The sequence below is a fragment of the Sciurus vulgaris genome (assembly GCF_902686455.1).
Source record: "Sciurus vulgaris genome assembly, chromosome: 1".
NCBI lineage: Eukaryota > Metazoa > Chordata > Mammalia > Rodentia > Sciuridae > Sciurus > Sciurus vulgaris.
In genome coordinates this window covers 24639941-24667642 of record NC_136461.1, presented here as the reverse complement: position 1 = coordinate 24667642, position 27702 = coordinate 24639941, and the positions used below count along the sequence as shown (strand labels likewise).

Sequence of the window (27702 nt, the reverse complement as noted above, 5' to 3'; positions counted from 1 at the left end):
GGGGAGCCCAAGTCTGGGGAGCACCGGGGTCCTCGGGGTGGGTCTCTGGGTGTCCTAGGAGCTCCCAGCCCCCAGACGTGAGCGCCCAGTTTCCCTTCCCTGCCTCGGCAAGCTTACTTTGAGTCGGTCTGCCCTGCCTGAGGGTCCTCCTGTCTCAGAGGGAGTGTGTTTTCTTTTCCTTCTTTGGAGACCACCCTCCTTTGTGTGCCTGGCTCCCCCAGCGACTTTTGGACCTCACAGTTATTCCCTTGACTTTCTTCTAAGTTCAACCTCTGCTTAGTTAACAGCTCTTCCCTCCCAGCCTCCAGAGAGGTTCAAACTCTGTTTCCCTCCACGTCTCCTGGCCCGTGTGACCAGCTCACCCCCTTGGCCCAGAGCTTTCCCCTTTTGAGCTCTGAAAGTCCCAGTCCTGGAAGCCCCTCTGACCCAGGCATGCGGGGACCTGGGTCACCCTACTCCCAGCCTATTCCTTATCCTCCCCCTCGACACACTCATCATAGCCAAGCTTATTTCTAGAACAATTCCAATTCTTATCTAAGGATAAAAATAATACACGATTGTTTTGAAAAGCTAAGAAAAGGCAGAACATAAAGAAGCAGCCTTTGTCAGTTTTAACCATGGGTTTTGTGTATTTCTTTCATCTTCTTCCTATAATGTTGCACGAATGCATATTCTACAATTTGTATCGAGATGAGCCTTCCACAGCACAGAGATGACTTTTAATCCACTCTGAAGGACAGCCACACCCACTGTGGGAGTCTGCCATGCAGCCCCTAAAGCTCAGCACCCTGAAGGTGCCATCTTGGTTTGTCTCCCCTCTTCACCTCCCGATCACCCCTCTGCAGAGTGGCACTTTGTAGCCAGTGTTCTGCTCATGTTGCCAGGTCAGATGGGAGTTGTTGGTCCTTAGCTTCCCAACAGCCTTTGGCACTGCTGATCTTTTCTTCTTAAACTCTCATTTTTAAATTCCTTGGATCCAGAACCCCCTGATAAGGGTTTGGGAGAAGCATTTCAAGGAGTTGAGCAATGATTGGAACAAGGAGCTCCTTCCTTGGTTTGAGTTTTACTTTCCTCTTGGAGGCAGCTCTTCTGTGGTGACTCTCAAAAGACTAGCTCCAAGTCTCAGCAGCTTCCTCCTCTGCCACATGCACACACCTTTTATTGTTGACACCGGGGATCAAGGTTACTTGGCATGCATGCCTATTCCCCTTCTTCCCACTCCCATGGCAGACATAATTAATCGATCATAGCGCCTTTCTTGATTGAGTTCAGAGACAGCTGTGAATTCCCTCCCATCAGGCAAGTCACAACCAACCAATCTGTGTTGCCACCTCCTTTCAAGTGCATTTACTCCTCCTCAGCTAGTGGAATTGGCCTCAGCCATGTTGATCCTTCTTGGTGGATCCCAAGGGGACCAAAGTCTCTGTTCTTGCTTTCCTAAGTCCCATCCTCTCAGGTCCCGCTTCTAACTCAGATTCTTCGTCTCTTCACGAGATGGAAATCAGGAATGACCAAACCAGTTGGGCGAGACCCTGGCCCCGACACACAGGTGTGGGCCCTGTGTGACCTGACCACAGCCTGAAGCAGGTGTATGAGCTTCCACAGAGCACCCCATGCCCTGCCTGCCCTGAGGATGTGCCCCTTAACGTTCTGATCTTCCAAGGATGGTGTCAGAGTTGTGACATGCTAATGGAATAGGAAATGTGACAGCAAATGAAATTGCATAATTATTCCCTGAAATATAAGCCACAGCTTTCTTCGCAGCACTATAAATATCAGCCCTTTTGTTCAAGGCAGACTAAAGCCAAACACAGTCCCAGGGTCAGAGGCTGGCGGGCTGTCATGCTGTCCTGTGAAGTAGAAATCCCAGCCCTGGCCCAGGCCAATATGGTGAATCCTCTCTCCTCCCAGTGCCTTCAGGAATCCTCGTCAGACTCAGCCTCCTCTGGACCTGGAACTCATGGCCGGCCATGCCTCACTTCCCCGGCTCTGCTCTGCCAGCTTAGGCTGGGAACTCGGTCCACTTTTCCTGAGTCACCCTCTTCCAAACAAAAAACCAAAACCCAACCAAACAAAAGCACAAAGGTGTTTGCATGTCGTGCACCCTTTACTGAAGGGTCACTTACAGCTCAGCAATGCAAATTACTTAAGAGGAGAGTACCAGCAGTCCTGAGTCTGCAAGTCTTCTGGCCCTGGCCCCTGCCAGCTCTGCCCTGGCTTCAGCCTTGGCAGGCTCCAGGGTCCCCGCGTCCCCACGGTGTGCACTGCACCCTGCCTCCTTTCTCCAGCCCCTCCTGCCTTCGTACCCAAGGCACCTCCATCCTGTTTCAGGACTTCTATCCACTTAGGCACAGAAGCTGGTCTCCTCCTGGATTTGCCATCTCCTACAGCCTGGCATGCTTCTCCTCCCAAGCTGTTTAGGTGTGGGGTGGCATTTTCCTTAACAAAGAGAACTCTCACCCTGAGAGAAAGCCTGGGTCTGGCTGCTAAAATCCTTCTGTTAGCCTCACTGGCCAGAGAGAAGCCATGAGGGCCACCTGGGCATGCATACCTGCCCCCTCCTTCTCTCTCCCAGGGAGACATAATGAATTGATCATAGCACCCTTCTTGCTTGAGTTCAGAGATGGCTGTGAATTCCCTCCCAGGGAATTCTTCTCCAGGTCTGAGCATATCCCTGCAGTCCCTTGACGGTGTGCCTGCCCACTGCGGGTGGCTGCTGGTCTTTCAGTGGAAGGACGCCAGTCTCCTGCATTCACTGCACCAGTGACCCATGGGCCCACGGGTGTGGGCCAGGGGGCCCCCTGTTGGCACGACCGTTTCCCGTCTCTCCATTTCCCTTCCGGCTTCCCAGCGGATGAGGATCCTGCCCCCACCCCTGACTTTACTCCCTCCTCCTCCCCCTGAAATGCTGGGAGCCCAGTGTGGCCTCCTCTCTGGGAATTCCATCATCTGTCTGGAACCTCTTCTCCACTCTGACTCTAACTTCCAACTTCAGCCCACGTGGGAGGCGAATGCTCCAGGGAGCCCCTCTGGGCTTGGTGCATCCACACCCTGCCTCTGTTTCCCCAGCTCAGTGACGAGTGTCCCCACCAGAGGTGGCCAAGCCTGACACAGCCCGGCACTCAGCTCTGCCCTTCCTCCTTGCATTCCCGGCTGCTGCCCGCTGCGCTGGCCCACTTCCACCACCCCGACCTCTGCCTGGGAGGCCTTCTCCTCCCTCCCTGCCTCCCTGCCAGTGCCCTTCAGTAGACAGCTGTCCTCAGGCCCACCCACCACCCAGTCTGTCCTTTGCAGTGGGCGTGAACTTCCCAAGACATGGTCTGACACCATCACCGGTTGCTTAGAATCTCCTCAGGGGCTCTCCTCTGGGTCAAGTTCAGATTCCCTAGCGTGGAGCCCAAGGCCTATCCGAAAGTCCCACAGACCTTCTGCTCTGCCTTCTCTGAAGTTGCTCCCCACTGAGCGGCACAGAGGGCACACCAGGGAGCCAGCCAGGAAAGCCTGGCTTGCGGGAGGCTTCAGGCCCCGGAGGCCCCCTGTGGCTTAAGGGCTGAGGTGAGGCTCTGCTCTGAGGCCGAGGGAGAGTACGATTGCGCTCCAGTTCCAGGGCCGCCCTGCTCTCCGGGGCGGTTCTCTGTCCCAATCTGCTGCTGACTGCAGGAGTGTCCTCAGGCCCCCTGTGCGGTCAGTGCTTTTCTGAGAGTCGTTGTGCAGAGTGTTCTTCCTCCGGAGGCCGAGCCAACCTGGAGCGAAGGGTACTTGCCTCGGTCCGCACGCCGGGAGTCCGTCAGGCCAGAGTTGAGGGGCTCATGCTCCAGAAGGGTTCAGACCTCTTGGCCTTTCTTCCCCTCACGGAGAACTCTCGAGGGCTGGTGTCTGTGTGGTAAACCCACCCACTGGACAGTGGTCTGCAAATATTTGCAGAAGGAATGGCTGGCAGGGCCTCATTCACCATCAGGATCACACAGGCAGACGTGCAAGAGGGAAGCTCCTGGCCCCAGTCACCCCACCTGCCCAGCAGCTCTGAGTGACAAGATCTCTTTACCACCAAAGCCACCAGAGTAGATTGGAGATCAGGGTGTGTCTGCTCCACACAGGAAGTGCCAGGTGTGTCACTGAAAGGTGGGCCCAGCCTAGGGGCAGAGCACAGACTCAGGAAATAGGCAGCCACTGGGACCAGGGGGCAGAGCGGGTTTGAGGCCAGCCTCAAGGAGGCCCATCTCAAGGGTTCTGGCCTGCCCAGGCTTAGTCCAGTGGCAGAGGGCAGGAGGTGGGCTGCTGACCTCCCTGTGCTTCTGTCACTCTGGGCACATGTTCAAAGGTGGAGGTCCCAGGGAGGTGCTGGGCTCTGTGTGACCTCATGGATCCATAGGAAGGATGACCTGGTGGCTCTCAGCAATCAGCCTCTGGCTTTTGAGGGGTGTTGGCTGAAGATCAAAGAAGGCTTCATGAGGAAGGAAGGGGATTCAGATATGCTGGGGTCCAAGAGGTGGCGGGGGGAAGCTGGCCAGAGCAAGACAAGCTGGGCATGAGCGATTCACACCAAGTGCTGGGGGCTGCAGCCTGGTCTAGGGAGGTGGGCCGGGGTCTGCAGAAGCAGTGCCGAGCTGCATTCCAAACATTCTGGCCCAGAGGGAGGAGCGTGCCGAATGTGAAACAGACACAGGGGTCCCGACGGCAGGGCCGGTGCGTGGAGCCAGACAGCCCAGGTTCCACCCCAGCTCAGCCGTGTGGTCACCAGCCTGCTGCCAAACCTCTCTGAGTTTTCACATGGGGATAAAAGGCACAGCCGTGTGGGATGGATGGCTCCCTCATTCACTCAGTGATCGACAACTCTCTGTTGCGTTGTTGCCTGTGAACCGTGTGCCAGCTGGCCATCCATCCAGTCCCCATTTACTAAGTGGTTACGTTGTGCCAGATATTGTTCTAGATATAGAGAATCACCGGGGTGATCAAGTCAGATCAAGTTCCAGGCTCTCACGGAGCCTGAGACAGAAAACAGACAAAACCCAGGCAAGCAGATGTCGGGAAGGAAGGACCTGGGAAGGAAGGGAAGCGGTCAGAGGACGGTGCCTCAGACGGAGCCACAGCAGGGCCCACGCAGCTGAGTCCTGGAGGACCAGCGTGCAGGCCTGGGGAGGGCCATGCCCCAGGGCTCAGGCCCCGAGGTGACAAGAGTAGAAAACAGGCCCCTGCAGCAAAAGCAGAGGGGGTGGGTAGAGGGGCAGGGCAGCTGAAGCAGGTGGGAAGCAGGGGTTTGGTTCCGAGTTCAGGAGGCCGCCAGGAGAGAGGGCTCGCTCTTTGATTGACTTAACTTCTGAACAGAGAGCACTGTGGATGCTGGAAGGGACAAGGCTTGTTGGGCAAGGCACAGGGAGAACAGCGGAGAGGCCGTTGGGAGCTGGTGCACTCTGTCCAGGGTGGCCTGGGCGCAAGCGCAGGGTCATGCCTAGGTTGGGGCTGCGGTTGGGGTGCAGCCCACAGGCCTTGCCAGTGGTTGGATGTAGAGGCTGATGAGGCAGAAGGACAAGATGAGCTCTTTCTGGACGGCTAGCTGGGTGGGGATGAACAGGACAGGGGCAGGAAGCCCGTGTCCTCAAGAGAATCAAGCTAGCTCATTCTGTCCGGGTAACAGTAGCGGTGAGACAGACCGGTGGGGTGTGACTTCTGCCGCTGAAAGGAGTCCTGAGCTGGAACGGTCGGTCTAGGGGAGGAGACTGCGGACAGCAGGCACACAGCCAAGGGGTCCAGGCGCCGCATGCCCGGCCTGCTGTGTTCATCAGATTAAACAACACGGAGAAGACACCTCGTGCTGGGTCAGGCCCAGTAGCACCTGGAGGGAGTCTGAGCATGGACCACAGCTGGGCCCTGACCGCAGGGTCTCGTGCAACCACTGACTGCTAAGTGCTTCTCCTGCCTCCTTCATCATTGCTCCTCTCCGGAACCAGTTCCCAACCTGGAATCTGCAGTCCAGCACCCAGGTCCACATCCCAGCCTTGACACGTGCACCTATGGCTGGGCAGCTTTGGACCATTACTCAACCTCTCTGGGCCCCAGTTTTCTCCCCTGTCAATAGGAATTAGACCACTACTTAACTCAGACACTGGACCGGGATTCTCGTGAATAGATGCGTGAAGCAGAGGGCCTTATTCACCGCAGCAGTTCAGTGAGTTAGCTGTCATTGTGAGTGTTACTGCCCTGACCACGGCTGGCCAGGATTTATTCAGTTCTGTAGGCCAGACCCTGTGTTATCGAATTTAATCCTCACAAAAACCCTAAGAAATGAAGGTGTCCTCTATTTTGAGAGGGGACCCGAGACCTGGAAAGGTGAAGGGGCCAGGATTCAGCTCTGGTGTGTGTGTCCACCAGCCATGATCTTGACCCCTGCTGTCTGTTGGTGGCCCATGACCCTCAGCAGAAGACACAGTGACCACGACTCCCAGAGTTCTCCAGCCTTGTGGTCCAAGCCTTGGGGGCATGTATCCCCTGCGGGGTCCACCAGGCCAGGGACTTCCTGGGCTCCCATGGGCCCCCTTGAGCTTCCTGGAAGCTCTTTGGGAGGAAAGCCCTAGGAAAGGGCCTGAGGTTGCTCTGCTGGCCTAGTGCCACTTCAGGGCGGTGGCCATGGTGCCAGGGCTGCTTTTCCTTCTTCAGAAGGGAGCCTCGCACCGGGGCTCGGCCACCTCCGCCTGAGCGGGAGTCTCTGGGTCAGCATGGCGGTGACTGAGCCCTGGGAGACAGAGAAGCAGGAGGGTACTGGGGGAGGCTCTGGAGTCAGTGTCCTGGGTTCAAATCCCGGTTCTGACATGAGGTTGCTATGCGACCAGAGGAAAGTTTTTTAAAAATCATGAGCCTCCGTTTCCTCATCTGTAAAATGGGGAGACGTGCCTGTCTTGGCATGCGGTTTGAGAGATGAATGAGAAATGCAGATGAAGCCTTCTGCAGGTTGCCTGGTTTTGGGGGAGACCTACATACTCGACAGCAAGTCCTTTCTGCATCCATCTCCCCAGGAGGATGGTAGTATCTGAGGAAGGAGTCTAGGGGTCATGGAATATTGTCCTTAGGAATTGGTAATTTCCTAATTTTAAGAAGGAGCATCTCTGATAAAGGTCAAGGATAAAGGGGCAGAGACCAGAGTCCTCAAGAAGAGGGGGCAGAGACCAGAGACCCCAAGAAGAAGGGATTGAGGAGGCTGAACAGGTTGTCAGCATGGACAGGACACTGAGCCAGACTGTTCAAGGAAAGGGGCAGGGCTATGGCTCTGGGTCACTCCTCCCTGTCTCTCTCCACCTTGCCCCTGGGTTTCAAGATGGCGGCCTCTCCCAGGGCCTTCCAGCTTCTTCATTACCTCAGAGGCTGAGGGACCCTGGGGAGGGGGAATATGGACAGAGCCCAGAGCTGTGGACCCTGGAACCTCCAGGTGTCCAAGATGGTGTCCTGGAGGTGGCCAGGATAATGTGCAGGATCCTCCATGGCCACCTGGAACTGGAGGGTCGTGGTAGAGTCAGCAGAGAGCGTGGGGGACGGTTTTCTAAAATCATGGTTAATTGTAGAGATTTCAGTAGAGCCTAAAGTTGACCATAAATAAAGTCATAAACTTGGAAAGGCAACTATCAGCAAAATACACCTGCACCTCAAAACATGCACGGCTTCATGGCAGCATCAAAGGCCCCTTGCCAGGGGAGGAGAAGGTGTGGATGAATATTTTAGGACCCTGGTGTCGGATGAAGGTTATATTTTATGACTACCAAGTTGTAACCATGAAATACGACGCCCTGTTTAAAGTGTGAGAAAATGGCCAAACAGCTTTTACGGCATCTTCAATCAAAAGAGGATGGGGCCAGAGGGAGGGTGTCAGAAGAGTCCAGGAAGCAAGGTGGCATCTTCAGAGTGGACTGGTGGCTCTGGCCAGCGGGTCACAAGCACCCAGCACCTCACTTTTAGCACTGTCCAGCAGTCCTTGGCTAAAATCAGGGAGTTGAAAAATCCTAGGATGACTTTACCAAACCAAAGGGAGGCACGGTAGGGATGAGACAACCATCCGGATTTCGTTGGGGTCCAAACTCAGCCACTTCCTGTGTGGCCTTGGGCAAGTGACTTATTCTCTCTGAGCTTCAGTTTTCCTCTTTCATTTACTTGCTCATCAGATGTGTTTTGCATGTTTGCCAAGTGTTGGGGACAGAACTGACACAGCCTTCTTTCAAGGCGTTTACTGGCTAGACATTAAAGAGATAGCAACATAATCGACCAATGAGGTGTGCGCAGTAATCATGAGAAATTATGTGATATTCTGAAATTGTAGACTGGGGAGAGGGGAGTGTTCTATTTCTGAAAGGTGCTAGAGGACCTAAAACCTAGGGCAGGTCCAGGCAGGCCCAACAAGGTAGAGGAGAAGGTTCCAGAAGGAGAAAGTAGAGTTTTCAAAAGTTCTGGAGTGGGGAGAGGCGAGGTGTACCCACAGAACCAGGAGGAGGCTACTGTGGTTGCAACTGGCCTGAGGAGGGATGCACAGGGTCCTCCAAGGCCGCAGGATATTCTTCCTGATCCTGAGTGGGTGGGAGTCATTGCAGGTCTGAGGGAGAGGGGTCATCAGGTCTGTGCTTGCCAGTGTCCTGCCGTCCACTGAGAGGGTGGATGGACTGGAGGACAGGGACACCTGGAGCCTGTCCAGGGGTGGGGACTGAGAGCTGCTGTTGACATGGGGTGGGATGTGGCTTCCAGCTGCATGGTAGCAGTGGAGGTGGAAGACAGTCCCTGGCCACCGGGGACGGAAGGGCTGGGTGAGGTGCAGAGGAGTGGAGTCCCCCAGAGCAGCCAGCCAGTGCAGCATGAGCCTCCAGGTGGCCACAGTGTTGCGCAGTGTCCTCTCTACCCAAGCCTCGCGTCCCCAGCCTCCCTGCTGTCCTCCTGCACACAGGGCCAGCTGAAGGGAGCAGCGTGGACTGGGGTGTGGAGGGGGCTCCCTGCCCAGCCCTCAGCCAGCCCGGGTTCCCAACAGCGGCCTCCAGGACCCCTGCTTCTGTTCTGCCTGGTCCTCCCTCCCACGCTCTCTCCCTCCTCGGGCCGCCTCCTCTCCAGCTCTGCCGCGTCCCCTGTCCACTCTCTGCAGCCTTCTCCACTCACCCCGCTGACCCCAGGCCCTGCGCCCTCAGGGCCCCACACCCTGGGACACGCGTGGCACCTTGTCCCTGGAGCTGACCCTGGACCTGGGTGTGGGCGGAGTCAGCGGGATGGGGTCCCCTCTTCCCAGAGAGCGGCTCCTCCGGGTGCTCATTACCAAACCTCATCTCCGCCTCTTTCCTGCTGGAGGCCTCAGCCCATCCCCATCCTGCCCCCTCCCCACGCCCTGGCCACCACTGCTCTGGTGGCTGGGACCCCCCCTGCACTGTTCTCCCAGCCCCTGCCCCACCCCTCATCTGTCCATCACTGGGGACTGAAGTCTTCTTTCTAGAACAGGCCAGGCCCTCTCCACACTGCAGACCTCAGCCAGACCATGGACACCTTTCCCAGCCAGCTCTATGCTCCCTCCTGGGCCCCTGTGTGACGAAGCTGGAGCCCTGTGCTTTGCGGTGTCCCCAGCCGCACACCCTCCTGGCCTGGTGGCCAGGCAGCCTCCAACACACCCTGCTCCGCCCCGTCTTCCCCGAGACTCCCCCAACCCTAGGGCGGCCCACCGTGGCCGGGACTGTGGACTGTCCACCTGTGCAGGCAGGGCATGGACAGTGTGCTGGCCACCACAGGCCCAGTGCCCCAGGGAGCGACATGACAGACCCCCTGTTTGCTGGGCAGCTCCTGCGGCTCAGCTCCCTGGCGGTGTTGTGCAGGCCCCTGCGGAGAGAGCCCAGGGAGGGGTGCCAGGCGGCTCCAGGAGATGAGCACGCGGGGCCACTGGCCAGGGTTGAGAGCCCAGCAGGGCCGAACCCAGCTGCTTCCCCTCCAGCCTCCTCCCTGGGCCCTGGACAGCTGGATGGGGTCAGGGGAGGCGGGAGGGGAAGGAGCCAGAGGAACCTGCCCTCGTTGGGCCCTCCAGGCACCTCGCTGGGCCTCGGGGCCCCTGGACAGGCAGCTTTCTTCCTGCCCCACCCACATCCTGCCTCCCTGCCTGTGGGAGACCCAGCTGCCTGCTCTTGTGCTTCCCTCTCCCCCAAGGCCAGAGGCAGGCGGCTCCCAGATGCAGTATGTTCTGCCAGCCCAGAAGCCTCTGGCCACGCCTCCTGCTACCACCTGGCCCCAGACATCTGTTCTCACCTGGATCCTCCCAGCAGCCTCACCAGGCTCCCCTGCCTCTGCTTTCCTCCATGGTATGCTCTCTGCAGCCGCCCCAAGGATTCTGCTAAAACACAAATCATTCCTCACCCTGCCCTGCTCAGAACCTTCCACTGGATTCTCTCATATGAATCAAAGCCCACATCCTCACAGGGGCCTCTAAGGCCCTGTTTGTCCAGGGTCCCACTGGTCTTGTCCCCTTGTCCCTGGTCACTGTCCTCCCTGTTCTGCTGCTCCATCCTCCCAGTTTCTTAAAGCCCTTCAGTAGTGCCAGGCTTCTCTACCCCAGGGCCTTTGGATGTGCGGTTCCAGCTATTGGAACGTCTTCCTGCAGATAATCACATGGCTTGTCTCTCCCTCCTTTCGGTCTTGGCAGAAATATCAGCTTCTCTGTGATACTGTCCCCACCCACCCTTTCCAAAATGTCCAGGCCCCATGGGACACACCTGTCCCCTCTGTACTTGTCACCACCTCGTTTGCCAGAGTTTCTTTATTTACTGTGAGTAGCCTTGATTACAGGGCAGCAGCTCTTATTTTATTCACAACTGAATCCCTCACACTTCCAACAGCGTCAGAGGTCTGAACATGCACAGGGCTGGATCACAGCTGGCCTGGGGACAGGAAGACTGCAGAGATCCAGCAGGGCTGTGTCAGGCCGGAGTGCCAGGGGAGTTTCACCCAGGGAGTTCTGTGGAATTTCTGCTTTGTTTTATCAAATATCCCAGTGTGAGATCTGGTGGGAAGAAAGCTTCTATTCACCTCAGCTGCAGCCCTGAAGATGGACAGGGCAGCTGAATGCTGCTCCCTCCGGGTCATGGCGGAGCCTGTGGGATAGAGGTTAACAGTGTGTTGCTAGGAGAGGGAGGGTTCAGCTAGTAGCTCTGCCACTCATTCGCTGTGTGACTTTGGCCAGGTTATTAACGACTCTGTGCATTGATTTTCCTTATCTGTTTTATAAAGACAGCCATATCTAAAATTCCCCCGACAGTGCCTAGCACCTGGGAAGGGATGTGGAAGTGTTCGAAGCCACTTTTCCTCTGCCAGTTCAGACCAGGATCTTGTGTACACTGTCTGTCTGCCATGTTCTGGGCCCCTTTCTGACTCTCCTGGGCAAAGCCCACCCGGAGTGCCGGGTCCTGGGAGCCAGACCCCTCACGCCAGCCTCTGGTCTCTGCCCGCAGCGGACGATGCCTGCGGCGGGACCCTGCGGGGCCAGAGCGGCATCATCTCCAGCCCCCACTTCCCCTCCGAGTACCACAACAACGCCGACTGCACCTGGACCATCCTGGCCGAGCTGGGGGACACCATCGCCCTGGTCTTCATCGACTTCCAGCTGGAGGACGGCTATGACTTCCTGGAGGTCACAGGGACCGAAGGCTCCTCCCTCTGGTGAGTACCCGCCGGCCCCGGCTCCCCCTGGGTGCTCTGCAGGGCCGCCTTGGGACTCTGCCCTTTCTTTCTACCTTCCGACTCCTGCTCAGAGCCTTTTCACCTCGTCATAATTTTAAAAACTCCAGTAAATTTTTACAGCGATTTTCGCATCTGATTTGAAGTGTGTCCTTGACGCAGATTTTCGTGGCGGGCCTTGGTTCAGTAACTTGCACGAAGATGGAAAGTGCTCTGGTTTCAGGGCGGACAGGGTCTCAGCAAGACCCTCTGAGCTACTGCCTCATTGAAATAGCGTCAGATGGCCCAGGCGGAGCCGTCCACCAAGGGACCAGAACCTGCAGGGGCCACTGCTGTCCCACGCCCAGGGCCTCGGGGGTGTGCCGTGTGGAGGATGCCAGCTGACTGTGGTGTGTCCCACGGACGTCCTGGGACGTTGGTGGGTCAGGGAGGGGACGTGACCAAGGACTCAGCAGCCTCTGTTGCCTGGTGTCTCCCAGACCTGGACTCAGGATGTGCCCACACCGAGCTGCCTGCTGGGCCGAGCGGCTCATGGGCTCCTGGTCTCTGTGGCTGCGTCCCCCGGGTGAGATGCGTGGGGCTTTGTCAGCACTTCAGGGCCAGGGGACAAATGTGTCCAGATGTGCTTCAGGAAGGGACGTTCTGGCCTCCCGCTGCCAGAGGGAGGCTAGACGCAGGGCTCAGGGTGGAGGGCTGATGGGGTGTCAGCGAGGCTGCTGGGAGAAGCAGGGGTGGCAGTGGCCAGAGTGCAACAAGGGTGGTGTCCAGGGAGGGCAGGGAGGCGCCCCCAGCCCTGCAGTGGTCAGGGGGCGGAGGGGAAGCTGGGGTGCTGGTGGACATCCGGGCTGTGGTGGTGGAAGAACACAGAACCCAGGGCAGGAGAGGAGCCTTGCCTCACGACCTGCGGGGAGGCAGTGGGAATGGACTCAGACGTGGGGACCAGTGTGAAAGCGCTCGGGATTCCGATGAGGTGGCAGGCAGGTGACTGCAGCCTGGAGACCTTGCGACACTCACCTCCTCCCCTGGGAGGTTGGGAGAAGCCCCTGCAAGACCAAGACTGGCTCTGCCCTACAGAGGCTGGGCTTCCCTAAAGCAGCCTCTGGGCCCCAAGGGAGCGGGGTCAGAGGTCAGCAGAGCCCCCCTCTCACTGGCCCCAGGTGCTGCCCCGCCCCCGACCTCGGGCCCCGCCCCTGACCTCGGGCTCCGCCTCTTTTTGTAAAATACCTTTTCTTTTTAAATTGTAAAAGTAATACAAAACAGAGAAAAACCTACAAAGGTAGAGAGAAATGAATAACAATGATTAAAATTCTGTCATATTCCCCCTTGGCCTTTTTCACTTGGCCTAGATCAAGCTAGCTGGCGATTTTAATATTTCATATTTATGTATTTTGATATTACAAAATTATGATCTTAATATATCTGTAGTCATGTATTTTTAACTTGGCGTGATATCATGAAATAGTTTTCCTGTTTCATTACAGATGCCCTCCAAACTATAAAAGCCATGATAAAAGTATCATTTATTAAGCATTTGCTACCAATAGGTGCCAGGCCAGGTCTAAGCTCTTTATAGTTAAAATTTCATTTCGTGTCCATTAAAAACTCTATGAAGTAGGTTGCATAATTTTCCTCTATTCACATATGAGGAAAATAAGGCCCAGAGAGGTCAAACTACTTGCTTGGGTCACACAGCTAGTAAGGAACAGACCTGGGATTCCAACCCCCCAGGTTGGTCCTACTCTGAAGCCTGTCTTCTCAGCCAGGACAGCACACAAGGATACACTCCATGGATGGTGGGCTTTCTTGGCTGTGTGTCACTCCCTCTTTAGAGGTGGCACGGTTTAGTCAGATGTCTTGTTGGATTATTCTCCAGTACACTGCATGAAGAGATGCCAGGCAGATATTCTTACCAGTCTTAAGCCCTGTTTGACTCGCTTGCTTATCTGTGGGTCATAAGGTCTCCACCAGCTTCCGCCCCCCGAGGTGTGAGTCTCCACACTGTCCAAACCTGGGGACTGAAACAAATCTGAAAGAGTATCCCTTTTCCTATTAAGTCACTCAGTGGGGAAGGCATTAAGCAGAGGAAATCGTTAGGGGAGTCATTCAGAACTCTTTGCTCTGAGATTAAATTATAATTATTTACAGGGCCCGTGTCACCACCGCCAGGCAGGATGCATTTGTTGTTCTAATTTATACGTGCACCGCAATCACCGGGAAACCGACGGGCGGGCGGGCAGCGCCATGTGGAAGGAAGCGCTCTCCCCGGCCCCTCTCCTTTATGGATCCCTGGCTTCCCGTGAAAATCATCTGCTGCTGGTTTACGAGCAGCCTGCTTTTATTCGTATGCAGTAAGATTTCAGGCTGTTCTCCCGAGTTCTGGGCCGAGGCAGAGAAGGACCGCAGAGCCTGTTAGAAGAGATGGATTTGAACAGACGGGCGTCCCTTTACCTATCAAGAAGTCGGGGAGCCCTCGGGTGGAGAAACCTCGGGAGGGGTTCCATGAGGACTCTGGTGGTTGGGATTTCACGGACTAGTGAAAGAAGCGTGGAGATCTAGGATGGATCACTTATTATTTTGCAAGTAAGGCTCTTAAAAGAAAACCCACCAACCCTCCAGCTCATCGTTTCCTAAAACAAAAGATAACTCTGCTAAAAACGGGGCAGGAAATAATCCCTGGGTCACCTCGCACTGACATCCTGGAAGATGGGGCAGGGACCCCACATAAGTAGCAGTGCCCGCCCAGCACCTGAGCCGCACCGAGCCCATAGACCCCGTGGTGGGCTCGACCTTCCGGTTTTGCTGGTCTACAGGGGCCTTTGGAATCCAGCAGTGTCGGCTTTGGACCTTGAGAGCTGAGCCTGGCCCCTCTGGCGTGTTTGGAGAGTCCCTTGTGATCTAGAATCGCTCTCCCTTTGTTAATTGCACTGTGCGAGATCGACCAGGAGCAAAAGCTGGGTGTCCCCATCCAGACGGTAGATTAGGTACTGTTCCCTCACTGGGCACGTGCGTGCACACACACACACACACACACACACACACACACACACACACTGTCTCCAGTTCACTCAACTCGGTTTGGAGGCCAGATTCTCACGCTGACCCTTCCGCAGGTGGGCTCCTTCTTCCTTCTTCTCTGACCCCGTCAGTTCTCTCCTTCCCCCCAGATTAAAGGAAACTGCCCTCACTGCTGGTGAACGTTCCTTGCGTGGCCCTGGCCTTGCGGGGGGGGGGGGGGGCAGGAGATGCAGACCTCTGAGTGCAGGAGGATCTGGGTCCCTGGAGCATGTCGGGAGGGGCTGCCTTGCTTTCCCGGTCAGTGGAGCAAAGGCGTCAGAACCTCCTGGGCCCGAAGGTCTCCCCTGCTCCTTCTGTTTGAGTCTCTCTGAATTCTCTTCTGGGCGAAGAAAAAGAAAGCAAGCCAGGCATGCCCTCCGCGAATGTGGGAGAGGGGGCCAAGGCGACCCTTTGGGGTTACACATGGAGCTGCAGAGTGGCCTCTAAGGAGGAGGGAGCAGCCTGGGAGCAGTCAATGTGGCCTCAGATCTGCCTTAGTGGCTGTGCCATCTTGGGATATTCACCAACCCCTCTGAGCCTCAGTTTCTACATATGAAAACGGGGCTTATAATGCACCCCACAAAGCATGTTGAGAGTGTTAAGCCAGCAAGCCACTGCCTGGCCCCTCATGGGACCACCTCCTGGGGTGGGGACCAGAACCTGGGCTCATCTCTAAGGGAAAAGGGGGGAGATGAGGCACCTCCAGCTATCTGAGCCTCGTAGGTCCCATTCTTAGTGGTGCCCTTGAGGCTGTCAGCCAAGCCTGGTGGCATCTCACCAGGCAGAAAGGCACAGCTTGGCTGCCCAGAAGGATCCAGCTCCTGGGGAGTAGTCTGGAAAAACAGATGAAGTGGACTGGCGGGGTCCCCGGCTCAGACTGGAGGATGCCCTTGCAGAGGTCAGAAGACAGAGGGCAGAGCTTTTGCCCTGCGCAGGCTCATGTGGGAGGTGCCACCTCTCTGCCCCGCCCAGCCCCATCCGGGCCACTGAGCTGCTCTGCCTGGGAAGCCCAACCAGAAGGCCCTGGCTGAGCCGGCTGGGAGCAGGGGCTCTCCAGCCAGGCGGGCACAGCTCCTACCCGAGGGACCCACAGAGCAGAGAGGAAGGACTGAGCGTGTGGAGGGGCATTCACGGTGACAACTTTAGGACACAGGGAGGGGAGGGGATCTCCCCCAGGCCCCTGCTCTCTCTGCCCTTGAGACTGGAGGCTCCCATCGGGCCTTCCTTTCTCCCTGCCCCCCCCCCCCCCGGGGCAATTTCTTCCTAAACCAGGGAGGGCAGGTGTGAGCCAGGAGCTGGCTTGCACTCAGATCCAAAGCCACCCTTGTCCCCTTGTCCCTGGGGCCAGTGGAACGGCCAGCTGTGGGGGTGTGGTGAAGCAGATGGTCCTGGGGTCACCCACCGAGCCGAGCCTGAGTCACAACTAAAGGAATGGGGGATGGCTCTAAGGTCCACAAAGAAGTCACACACGTGGGAAGGAACTTTGGGCTCCCCCACCATGCACACCCCCACCCCACACCCCATCCCATGATCATTTGATCACATGATCATTGCCTGCCCAATCAGTATGTTCCCACACCCCCAGGCCCAGTCCCCACTGACCTGTAGGTGACAGACTTGCCTCCTCCAAGCATCACAAGTAGGAAAAGGGCAGGGAGCCCTTTGCAGGGCTTCAGAGGACACTGTCCAGGCAGGAGAGGGTGGAGGCTGCCTGGGAGCCAGGCCTCAGCGAAGGGACCGTTTTGACATGGGAGATGATGGGGCAGGAAGAGCATCTTCTAGAGGTGCTGCCTGGTTCTCCCAGGCGGCAAGCAGGAGCCCCCTGGTCCCTGGGATGCTGGTGGGAGAGGACCAGGTCCCAGGCCTTCTCCAGGGAGGATGAGCCCACTGCACACCCCTCTCAGGGGCTCCGGTGTCCACTTCTGAGTTCAGGCAGCTCCCTGCCCCTGGGAAGAGGAGAAGGAAGTCCATTCTTCCCCTCTGCACTTCCCAGGTCCAGCTCCGGCCGCTGGACCCTCGGCTGCTTTCAGAGAGCATTTCCCTGGGAGGCAGCTGGAGCTACCCTGAACCCAGCAGGCGGCCCTTGGGGCTCACCACTGAATCTGCTCACCTGGCCCCTCCTCTTCACCTCCTAGGAGGGAGGAATGTCTTTCGCTTTGTTCTCCTGCAATTGTTTGATTTTGTTCGTATCTGTTGGTGGGAAGTTGAAAACTCCCATTTCTACTTAATAGACGTTCGGTTTGAAATTTTTGCTAGTGATATTCTTTCTCCTTTTGAAAGACCTTGTTTTAATCATTAGGCATTTTACACATTAGGAATTTAAGCCAACTAGAAACATTTGATCTCAGTGACTTTTAACTAGAAATTTCTTACCAGAGACATTAGATGCAGGTAGAGTTAGAATGAAAATAACACGCCAATGGGGATCTCTTAATAATAACTGTTTGCTTATTTGCTCATTCACATATACTTTATCAAACCATTGGCTTAGATTATTTACGTTCACTGTTACTTTCCCCCTATTTATTTTCCATAATTGTTTATTGAGTCCCTTCGGTGCAGTAGGCTTGCCTGGGTGCTAGGGAGACAAAAGACACAGTCTGGGTTCCTGAGGAGTTATTGATTCACTCCACAAATGTTTATGTAATAGCCAGGCACTGTGCTGGACCCTGGAGCTCACACTCGGAGCCAAGAGGCAGAATGTTATTAAATGTTTTACAATAGCATATGTTAGGTACTTTTCTAAGAGGCATAAAAAGTTCCTCCAGGGAATGAAAAGACAAATGCCACAACCAGGATTCTTTTGGTTCGAGAAATAGAAACCCATCTCCAACTGACTTAAGCTAAAGAGGGAATATGTTGGCTTCTGTAACTGAAAAGCCCAGGTACTGGCTTCAGGTACTGCTGGATCAAGGTATACAAATAATGTTGTTCCCCCTCCCAAGGCTTTGCTGTCCTACGTGTTAGCTTCAGTCTCGGGCAGGTTTTCCCCATGAACTGGCAAAGGCGACATCCATGTCCATCAGGTCTCTGTAGCCAACCTGTTTCAGCAATCCTATCTGGAAGGGAGTATCTTACTGGATGGCTCCTACAAAAGCTCCCAGCTGAACCTTGAATGGACCTGACTTGATCATGTGCCCACCCCTCAACACCCTAGAGCCAGAAGGTATGCTCTTCGTCCAGACCCATGTCACATGACTGCATGCCCCACCCAGACCTCGTGCTAGGCAAAGGATAGGAGCAGTCCCACAGAGGGAAACCTGGCAGCGGGAAGGCAGAAACTGAGATTGTCCCCCACAATGTGTCAGCTGCCCCCGTGTGACGGAGGCACTGGTGGGGGACTGGGTAAGTGAGTCTCCCAGGGACTGAGCTTCAACGTGAACTGAGGAGCAATCTTGCCAGAGGAGTGAACCAGGACAGAGCTGGGCTATGTCTGGGGTGTGGAAAGCCAGGTTCAGGGGACAAGGCAGGAAGGGGAGGAACAGGAGGCCTGAAGTGACCAGCAGGGGCTCTTGGGTCAGGGAGAACCTGGCCATGTTCAGAGCCAGAGGGGATTTCCTAGGCTGTAGAAAGTGATCAGGGGGTTTTCAGCAGGGAGGTATGATAACCACTCTAAATTTCAATTCAGTCCAACTAGAAGGGCTAGGGACCCGCTTTAAATCTTTTCTGTGACCACTGAGGCATGGGATGATCCAACTTGAACCGTTGCAGCTGTAAAGGGATGGAGAGGAGGGGTGCCGTCAAAACATCTCACGGGCAGAATCAGCTGGGCCTGGACGCTCACTGGGAGGGAGGGAGGAGGGCAGGGCAGGGGGCCGGGATGCGTCCCACGTGCCTGGCTGGAGATCTCTGCTGGTCTGCTTCTTGAACAGAGGACCACAGGGCTGGGCAGAGTGGGGCTGGGGTGCTTGCTGGCCGGATCTCCAGCACACACTGGGCACGGATGGGGAGGTCAAGGCCACCGTGAGGACAGCCATGCAGCTGGAAGCAGGGGCACCGCTGCCCTTGGGAGAAGCTTGGGGAACTTGGTAGCTCTGTCCCCAAGCTTGGTGTTCCAGATGAGGTCATCCTGAGGAGTATCAGCTTGTCTTCGTCAGCAGCGCCTCCACCATCCCCCGTCCCCCTCACTCTTGATGGCTGACATCTTTCCATCGTAGTTCATCCATCCAAACTGCTGGGGCCCTTCCCTCCTCTGCCACAGACAGGGCTCAGCACTGGGGCTGCAAACACGGCCTGTGTGCCTTCGTGGAACTCCTGATCTATCTGGGGAAGACTGAGCTTCACCAACTGACCACAGAACAAACATAAAATACCTCCACGGCGTGCCGTGAAGGAAATGAGCCTGCCGGGGAAGGGTGCTAGTGCAGATTCCGCTGTAAGATGAAGGCCCAGGGTCTCGCTGAGGGCACAAGGGATAGGCCGAGGCCTCGCTGTTGAGACGCGACCTAGGCCTGGTCCTCTGCGGTGTGCCCTCAGCGAATGCCAGGAGCAAGGTGGGTCAAGGCGGGCAGAGATGCTCAGATGGCACCTGTGTTGCTGGACGACACAGGAGCCTGACCCTGTCCCAGTGGAGCTGGGAGCCAGTGGGCCTGCCCTGGCTGAGGCATAGATCCGGCGGCCTCCCTCCCTGGGGTGTGCGACACCCTGGCTCCCCTCTCCTCCCTGCCACATCACAACACTTTGAGCCACACCAAGAAGCCCTTCTCGCGGATGGAGCCCCTGAAATCGCATCCATTGTATCCGTCAGGAGCCAGGCCATAAATAACGAGCCCTTTAAAATCTCATCTCCCGTATCTCAGAGTTGGAAATAGCATTACAAGCCCCGTGGCCGAGCGGCAGGAAAGGATTAGCACCCTGGCACGCTGCTGGCACCAGTGCGTCTGCAGGGGCGAGGCCGGCGCCGCGCCCTCCACGGGCCAGCAGCGTGACTGGCTGGCCTCCGGAGGTGAGAACCTGCTCTCGGAAAGAGGACCAAAGCCAGACCTGGGAGGAGCGGGGAGCCAGCAGGCCTGTCTGCGGCTCTGCCAGAGCGCGGGTCTTGGCAGCTCTGTGCGTGGGAGGCCGAGGTGGGCAGCTGGCCCACCCCCCGTGGGTCCGACCGCAGGCAACAGGTTTGGACTAAGCGCGTCGTCTGTGCGGCGGCCAGTGCCAGGACTGTGAAGGGCACCAGGCGACGAGAGGCCGTCCTCCACCTCTCCCGAGGCACCGCCAGATGCCCGATGGTACAGCTAAGGCAGATGGCGGGAGCTGTTCTGGGCCCTTCCAGAGCCCCCGATTCTGGCAAGACCTGCCTTCCGGAGCAACACTGGTCCATTGAGAATGTTCAAGGTCCCTGTCTTCTCGCTGGGCCCTAAATGTCCGCTCCGCTCGCTCTTGGCTTAACCGACACACTGTTTGTGTCGACACACTGTTTTCCTCTCCCGCGCTGTGCCAGCTTTCCTTCCCAGAGTCCTAAGGCCAGCCTGAACCCCTGCTTGGCTCTCCCCTGGAGCGTAGATGTCTTTTCATCTCGGCCATCCCTGGCCAGGGCCTGGGTCTGACACCCACAGGCTCACCAGGGAAGCAGGATTCACACAGAAAGCCAGCATTTGATGATCTGATGACACGTCAGAGCAGTCACAGCCGAACTCAACACCGGGGACAAAACAGGACAGGGTTCAGTGTTCATGTAAGCAAAACGAGAGGCTTTGCAAAGGAAGCATCCCTCAACTCCTCCAAGAGAGGCCCCCGCGGGCGCTCCACACCTTCTCTTCCTGTTCGTCCCCCTCAGTCTCCACCCAGCCTTTCCCTGAGGCCATTGACCACGAGGTCATCGTCAGAGTTCATCCTGCCCCCGATGCTGCCGCCGCCCCTTGCCAACTCCAGAAGGCGTTTCCTACCCGTCTCGCTGGAGGCTCCACACTGCTTGTTTCGGGAACTTTTCTCCTTTTGGAGCCGCCCCCTCTCCTTCATCCTCCTGGACCCCTTGACCATTCCTCGCTCCTCTCTCCGCTTGGGCATCTCCAGGCTCACGCCACACCCTCCTCCTGGGTCCTCATTCCTGCCTGCCTGGTTTCTGTGGACGCCACGTCCGGCCCCTCCCCTGGCCTCCTCCCTGAGCACCAAACAACAGCTCCAGCCAACGTCCTGGTGGCCACCCCACCTGCTGCACCCCCAGTATCTCCATTGCAGCTGGTCCCCACTCTGCTCATACCTGACCCCTAAAGTCACCAGAGTGTTTTCTTCCTTAGTTGATGTCACAGCCCTCCACCCAGCCATCCAGAACTCTGGAAGTCACCGTGTCTACTCCCTGTCCCACCAGCCACATCCAGTTCAGTTGATTGCTAGGTTATCCCAGGGCACCTCCTGCACGGCATTTCCACCCTGGCCTCCACCCCCAGCCCAGCCCCACCATCCTTTCCTCTCCGTGCGTTTCCATGGCCGCCCAGCCTCTTGGCACTCTCCAGTGCCTCTCCCCCACTGCTACCAGGTTGGCTTAATTAAAATGCAGCTCCAATACACGAAGCCCCAGGCGGAAACTTTCAATCATCTTCCTGTTGTTTAACAGAATAAAATTCAAGCCTTTGTTTAGGGCGCGTAAGAACCTTCTGGAATTAGCCCTTGCCTACTGCTCCCCCCCATCTCTTGCCACTTCCTTCTCTGAATTTCATTAACCCTAAAACTCAGCAGCGCAGCCAAGGAAGAGCGCTTGCTTACGTTATGTGCCCGTCATGGGTCCCTGGGAGTGGCTGTGACCCTCAGAGTTGGGCAGCTGGGCACCCAGGCACCGGGGGCCTCCACCACCTGGAAGCTGCACTCTCTGGAATAGGTGGCCTTCCCAGGGCCATGGCAGGGAACACGAGTGGAGAACCTCTAGCCCCAGACAAAATGCACAGGGCTTCCAACTCATAGTTCACTGGCCAGAACTGCCATGTGGCCCAGACTAGCTGCAAGGGAGCCGGGAAACGCAGAGAAGCAGCTGGAAGGGCTTGGTGAGCCGACCTCCTGCCACACCTTGTGCCTCGGCTGATAAGACGTCCTGGCTGCTGGCGGAGCCCACCATCCCCTGTGCTCTAGATCTCAGCTCCCCCAAAACTTCCCCACTTAACGCCCACTCTCTCTTGCCTTCCTCATTGCGTCCATCTTTCGAGCACTCCCAATGGCACGAGGCCTTCTCTGGTGTCCACCCTCTGACGTCCAAAGGAACAACAGCCACCCAAGCCTCCGCGACGCCACCCCATCCTGCTACCCACCATGGCTCCCCCACCAGCAAGCATGGAGACTCTTCTCTTTCTTAGTTTCTGCCCCACCTTGCTGCTAAAACTGGCCTCACTAAGGATGCTGGTGACCTCCTGGTGACCAGGTCCAGTGTCACGTCTCCATTCTCATCTGATTTGGCCTCTTGGCAACACATGACCCTGGGCATCTTTCCTTGAACCGTTCCTTCCTCCTGGCTGCTGGGAAACCATTCCTTCCACCACAGCTAGCTCCCGGGGCCACTCCTGCTGAGTGTCCCTCACTGTCCCTGCTGACCAGCCTTGGTTCAGCCTTTTCATGTGAGTCGTCCAGAGGGCCCTGGGACCCTCCTCTTCTCCATCTAGCTTTTTTCTCAGGTAGCCCCAACCAATTAGGAGTTGGTTTTTCATGTCATCTGTATGCCAATAGCTCTCAATTTAAATTTTTAGCCCTAATGTGTCTTCTGAGCTCCCTGTATATTAATAGGAATCTCTAAGTGAGCATGGCCAAAGCAGGCTTCTTTTTACTTTGATGTAGAAAAGATATATATCATATAAGATCTACCATTTACCCATTTTCAGTGTACAATTTAGTGGCCTTAAGCACTTCGGGTATTTGAGGGTGGGTAACACTGCTATAAACTCCAGACCATTGAAGAATCGCTCTCCACCGTTCCCCTTTCTCCTACAAACCTGACTTCTCTGGCTGCCTCCTGTAAGTGGCATCACACTCTTTGTCTTGTGTTTGCCTTACTTCTCTTAGCATCATGTTTTCTAGGTTCATCCTTGTCCTAGCATGTGCCTGAATTTTACTTTTTTCAAGGCTAAGTAATATTCCATTGTATGCACATGCCATATTTGCTGTATCCATTCATGCGCTGATGGACATTGGGGTTGTTTCTAATTGGGCCTCCTCATCCCTTTCCACCCATCGGCTCTTCCCCTCTCAGTCTTCTCCTTGCCTTCCCACATCTCTCTACTCCCAAAAGGCACTGCTTTTGCACAGTCTATGTCCCTGGCATCTTTGGGCTGCTCAGCACCTGTCCCCATTTCTACCCCTCCAGTAATTCATTCTCCGTCTCACAACAGGAGTGACTTGCTTTCCATCCACCTGGGTCTCTTCCTGTTTGAGGCCTGCCAACAGCTTCCCATCACGGTTACAAGTCTCTACATGTCCAGCCGCTGCCTGTCTCTCTGACTTCCCTCCCGTCCCTCACTCACACCCACTGCCTGTACCTCAGCGACACTCTCCTTTAACCTGACCCTTGGCAGGCTAAGCAGGTCCCTGCCAGGGCCTCTGCACTGGCTGAGGAACTCCTGCTGCAGTGTCTTCAAATCTTCTTCTTTCAGGTTTTCTTGTTTATTTTTAAGACTCAGCTCTTTTGAAACATAGAGCTCAATTGAAGTGGCCCTCATACTCTATCACAGCATCTATTTTATTTAGGCATTTGGCACTTAGTAGGTCTGCAGGGTTGGTTTGTCTGGAGGACAGAGCTGGCCCTGGCTGGCCTGTAACAATGTCCTGTGGCTAACTGCAAAGGTTAGCGTGGAGTCCCTCCACCAAGAATTTTAAGTAATAACCTTCCTGGGGGACATTTGCAAATTAGCAGTGACTCTTGCTGATTACTCCTTCTAAACAGTCTGATTAATAATTAATCAGCAAACTGCTTGGCCAGAGAAGGCTGATCAGTGCTAGAAAAAAATCTTAAATTATGCAAGTCATTTGGCCAGTCTTTACAAAAAAAAAGGAAGGAAAAGCTCAGCAGTTGACAGAACTGGAGAGGTTTGATTGCAACGTGAGCGAGGTAAGGTTTCTCCGTTGTTTGTTCTTCCTTTTTTGCCTCCCCCCCCCCTTTGACTAAGAAATCAATTAGGCTCCAACATGCAACCTCGGAGAGAGACAGTCGCACGGAAATAGAAATGTGTTAAATATCACTTTCTTTTTTATTCCTTTCCTTCAAAAGAGTTTTGGTCTGAGAGGCAGAGGTTAAAATTAGCCTGTTTGCTGTGTGAATGCCTGTCTGGCACCTGATGTCAATTCCTGTCCCCCTGTCCTCCAGCAGAAGTCGCCGCTGCACGCAGTGCCAGGCACTGAGCAGAGCAGGGAGGCATTCGACGGGCACTGTGCTCTCCGCCCACCCCGGGGTTGGGGACGGAATCAATCTGCCAGCAACCCGTCCCACCAGGAGTCCTTACGGTGCTCATGCCTCCTGCCTACAGACGCCAGGCAGACAGGAGGAAAGGCAATCAGGGTGATGAACGCCATGGTCAGGAGCGCCAGGGGCCCCATTAACCTTCAGTCTGCAGCCTCCGTCCTCAAAGGCCAGTCCTGCACGTGGCTTCATCTTCTCTGGATTCCTTTTCTGGAACGGGTGAGGGGACTCAGGGAAAGCAGAAGAGTCCGTTGATGTCAGCCTCTGGCCAGGGACACAAGGTGAGGGAGAGAGGATTTAGCGGGGTCCGCAAAACCCTGACCACACTTACAGCCATTAGGGAGATACGGCGGCGCCCAGACCCACTAGGAATCCCCAGAGTGGAATCAGGCGTCGGGATTTGTGAAGCGTGCCCTGGGATCCCTCCCGCAGGGGAGGACCAGGAACTGAGGGGGCCTGGGCCTTGGCATCCCCTGACTTTCCTCTCTCCGCTCCCCGCCCTCCGCCCTGGCAACCCATGTCTTCTTCTCCTTCTATACAGTCTATGCGTAAGCTATATAAAACCTTCATTTTCAGATTCCCCAGATACTTGAGATCATGCCATAGATTTCTTTCTGTCTCAGGGCGGAGTGGGACACTATGTAAGATGACAGACAGGTCAGCTCGTTCCACTGTAGTACCTATTTGGGGATGTCTAGCTCTCTACCTGTAGATATTTCCAAATGTCTCAAAGTAGATAGATCTTAACACATCCTACTGTACACCACACATAGACATAGGAGAATTTATTTTGAAAATCAAATAAACACACAGGCAAATCTCTCTCCACTGCCCCTGACTGGCCTGAGGCCATCAGGTGTGTGAATGTCGCCACAGATCTTCCTTCGCCGCCGTGTTGGGTTAGAGTAGCAGAGCCCCCTGGCAGATGAAGAAGCGGAGCCCAGAGCCTCAGCCTCCTCACCTGCACGCTCCTCTCCAGCCAGGCCCTCCTCTCTGGGTCCTTCCGCAGATCCTAGGCCAGCCATTCCCAGCCTCGTCGCCTGTACCCTGAGTGGCTGCAGTCTTGCCGGCTTCTCTGAGCCTCTGATTTCCTTGCCTCCCTCCTGCCCGAGGACCTTGGAAGAGCGTCACCACACTCAGGCACTGTCCTGAAGGGCCACGTGCCTTATCTCATTGATCCTCAGGAGAGGCTGTGATAGACTGCCCCACCCTCCCTCTTCCCAATGGAGAGCTGAGATGACAGTGATGAGGACGTCACCGCACGTCAGCTAGTGAGCAGGCGCGAGCCGGGAGGGAGCCGCATCCTCTGGACCCGAAACCCTGCTCCCTTCTGCTGCTCTGGACTCTGATTCATTTTCTGTCCTGACACCCAGGGAGGCAGCAGGGAGCCTGGCTTTCAAAGCCCACGCTGGACTCTGAGGCCACTTCCACTGCCAGCTGCTGTTGTGACCTGCGTTAACTCGCCCTCTTGGGGCGTTAGGTAGAGTTGCAAGAGGTCACTTGGGGCAGTAGACTTTGGACAGGCCCGGCTTTTGAGGCCTGCTTGTGTCCTTCCTCTGACCTTGTGTGGCTGCAGTGCCAGGTCCTCTCTCCCTCCCTGGCCTCCCTGCAGACAGCTGCTCTCAGCTGCCTTCCCAGGGTCAAGGTGCTGTGGGGCTCGGCCGCTGCAGCTGGCCCAGGGCGCAGGCCTCGGCAGGAGGCCGTCACGTCCCTCTGGCCAGGCAGCCCTGAGATCCCAGGGCCATTTGGCAGTATCCTGAGGACTCGGGGAGAACGTTGGGGGAACAGAAACGGCTTTGACTCTTGCTTCCCAGAAGTCGCTCCGCTTTCTGAACTTCCATTGCTCTCATATAGCAAGGTAGCGGTGGGTCCTCCAACCGGCTGGAACTTGGGACTGGAGACTTTCTAAGTTTTCTTGAATAAACACAGTACCACACATTTCCCTGCAGCAGGGTCTGCCCCCCGGGGTGATTTTTCTGGGAGGGATTGGGAGGCAGAGACCAGCGCTGTCCGCAGCATCCCTGCTGCAAGCCAGGCCTTTCTACCAGCTGCCACTTTGCCTCTTGTAGCAACTCCAAGAAACTGAGGTCCCTGAGGTCACGCGCCCAAGGTCACAGAGCTGGAAGCTGCAGGCCAAGCCCCTCTTGCTTTCCAGGCCCTGTCTCTGCCTGTCTCCTGGACCTTGGAGGCTCTGGACTCCTGGAAGGAGGCTCCCGGGCCCGCACCCTGGGCCTCAGCTCCTCCACTCTGTGTTGCTCCATCCCCTGGGCTGGGACAGGGGCACGCTGCCCACCGCTTCCCAGGCAGCCCGGATCCTCAGCGCCCCGGGAGCCGCGCAGCCAGCGAGGGACAGCCGCAGTCACCTTTCTTTCCACCTGAGCCCTGTTGCTGCAGAGGAACGGCCAGGCCGGGTAGCCGCGTCCTCCTCCTTGCTGGTCTGTGGCCTGAGCTGAGTGTTTCATCCAACACTGTCGCTGTGGGTCCCCTGGCAACGAGGGCCCAGCTCCACCCCGACCCAGGAGAGTCCCAGGCAGGCCTGCCGCCCGTCGCAGCCCCACCAGCCCTCGCCATTACTGGCATCTGTCAAGCTCCATCAAGTGACGCTTTCCACACGAGGGCACGGGTCCCCCGGACCTGCTCTGCCCTGGGGTGACATCCCAGATGCTGGCGTGACGTCCGCCAACCTCCAGCAGTTCCTTCCAGGCAGCCGACGTCCCAGCCCCGCCGGCAGGGCCCTCCGGAGCTTCCCCAGCCCCGGGTCGCTGCCTGTGGGTACCCGCCAGGCCTCGCCCGGCCCCACCTCCCCCAGAGCCTCAGCAGGTAATTACCTTCACAAGCAAGTTGACAGGTCTCTGGCGACTCCTAGCCCGGCTGGAAAAGATTCATTATTCCATATCTGGAAATAACCAGCACCATCAGCAGAGGGGCTGAGATAACACTAGTGTAGAACTTCTCTATTCAGGGGAATTAATTAGGATTCCTTATTAAAGATCCAATTAGGCAAAAGGGCATTTTTATCTGTGATAGTCAGCTGCTTCTGATTTTTCTCAAGCTATAACTCCAAGTTTTAAAAAAAAAAAAAAAAGAGAGAGAGAAAAGCAGGGGCTGCGTCTTTCTCCAGAACAATCCGCTCCTCCCGTGCCAGTTATGTCTTCATCAGGATGTGAAAATAGATTTTTCTCATTCAATTTGCAATGCTTTATCTCTTCGGAGTCTGGTAATGACTCCACCGCCTCCCTTCAGCAAGAGCGATAGCCCAGATGGGTTATTTGGGGAGTGGGATGTTGGTTTTGGATGGGACTGTATGACAAATAGCATCTTTGAGCAATCTGATCCTGGGCGTTGGCAGGAAATACCAGTTCTGTGGTGTGCTGTGTGAGATTGAGAAAATTACTTCACCTCTCTGAGCCTCAGCGTCAGGGTAAGTAAGGATTAAGAGCAAAGGGACGCAATCTAAGAAAGAGGCTATGGACTGGGGCGTAGCTCCATAGTAGGGAACGGGCTTTTCAGGTGTAAGTCCTCAGGTTTGATCCCTAGATCAAACACTAGAAAGAAAAGGAAAAGGAGGGGCGGAGAGGGAAGGGAAGGAAGGACGTGAGCAAGACCCC

At 56.0% G+C, this 27702-nt stretch overlaps 1 protein-coding gene across 5 annotated transcripts in view; it reads left to right on the top strand.

Moving 5' to 3' along the window:
• The window catches only part of CSMD2 (CUB and Sushi multiple domains 2), a 550277-nt gene that overhangs the window by 188167 nt on the left and 334408 nt on the right, over nt 1–27702 (top strand). For all 5 annotated transcript variants that reach the window (XM_079130766.1, XM_079130765.1, XM_079130764.1 and 2 more), the window contains exon 5: nt 11448–11655. In XM_079130766.1, coding sequence (XP_078986892.1) covers nt 11448–11655 — 208 coding nt within the window. The remainder of the gene's footprint in view (nt 1–11447; nt 11656–27702) is intronic.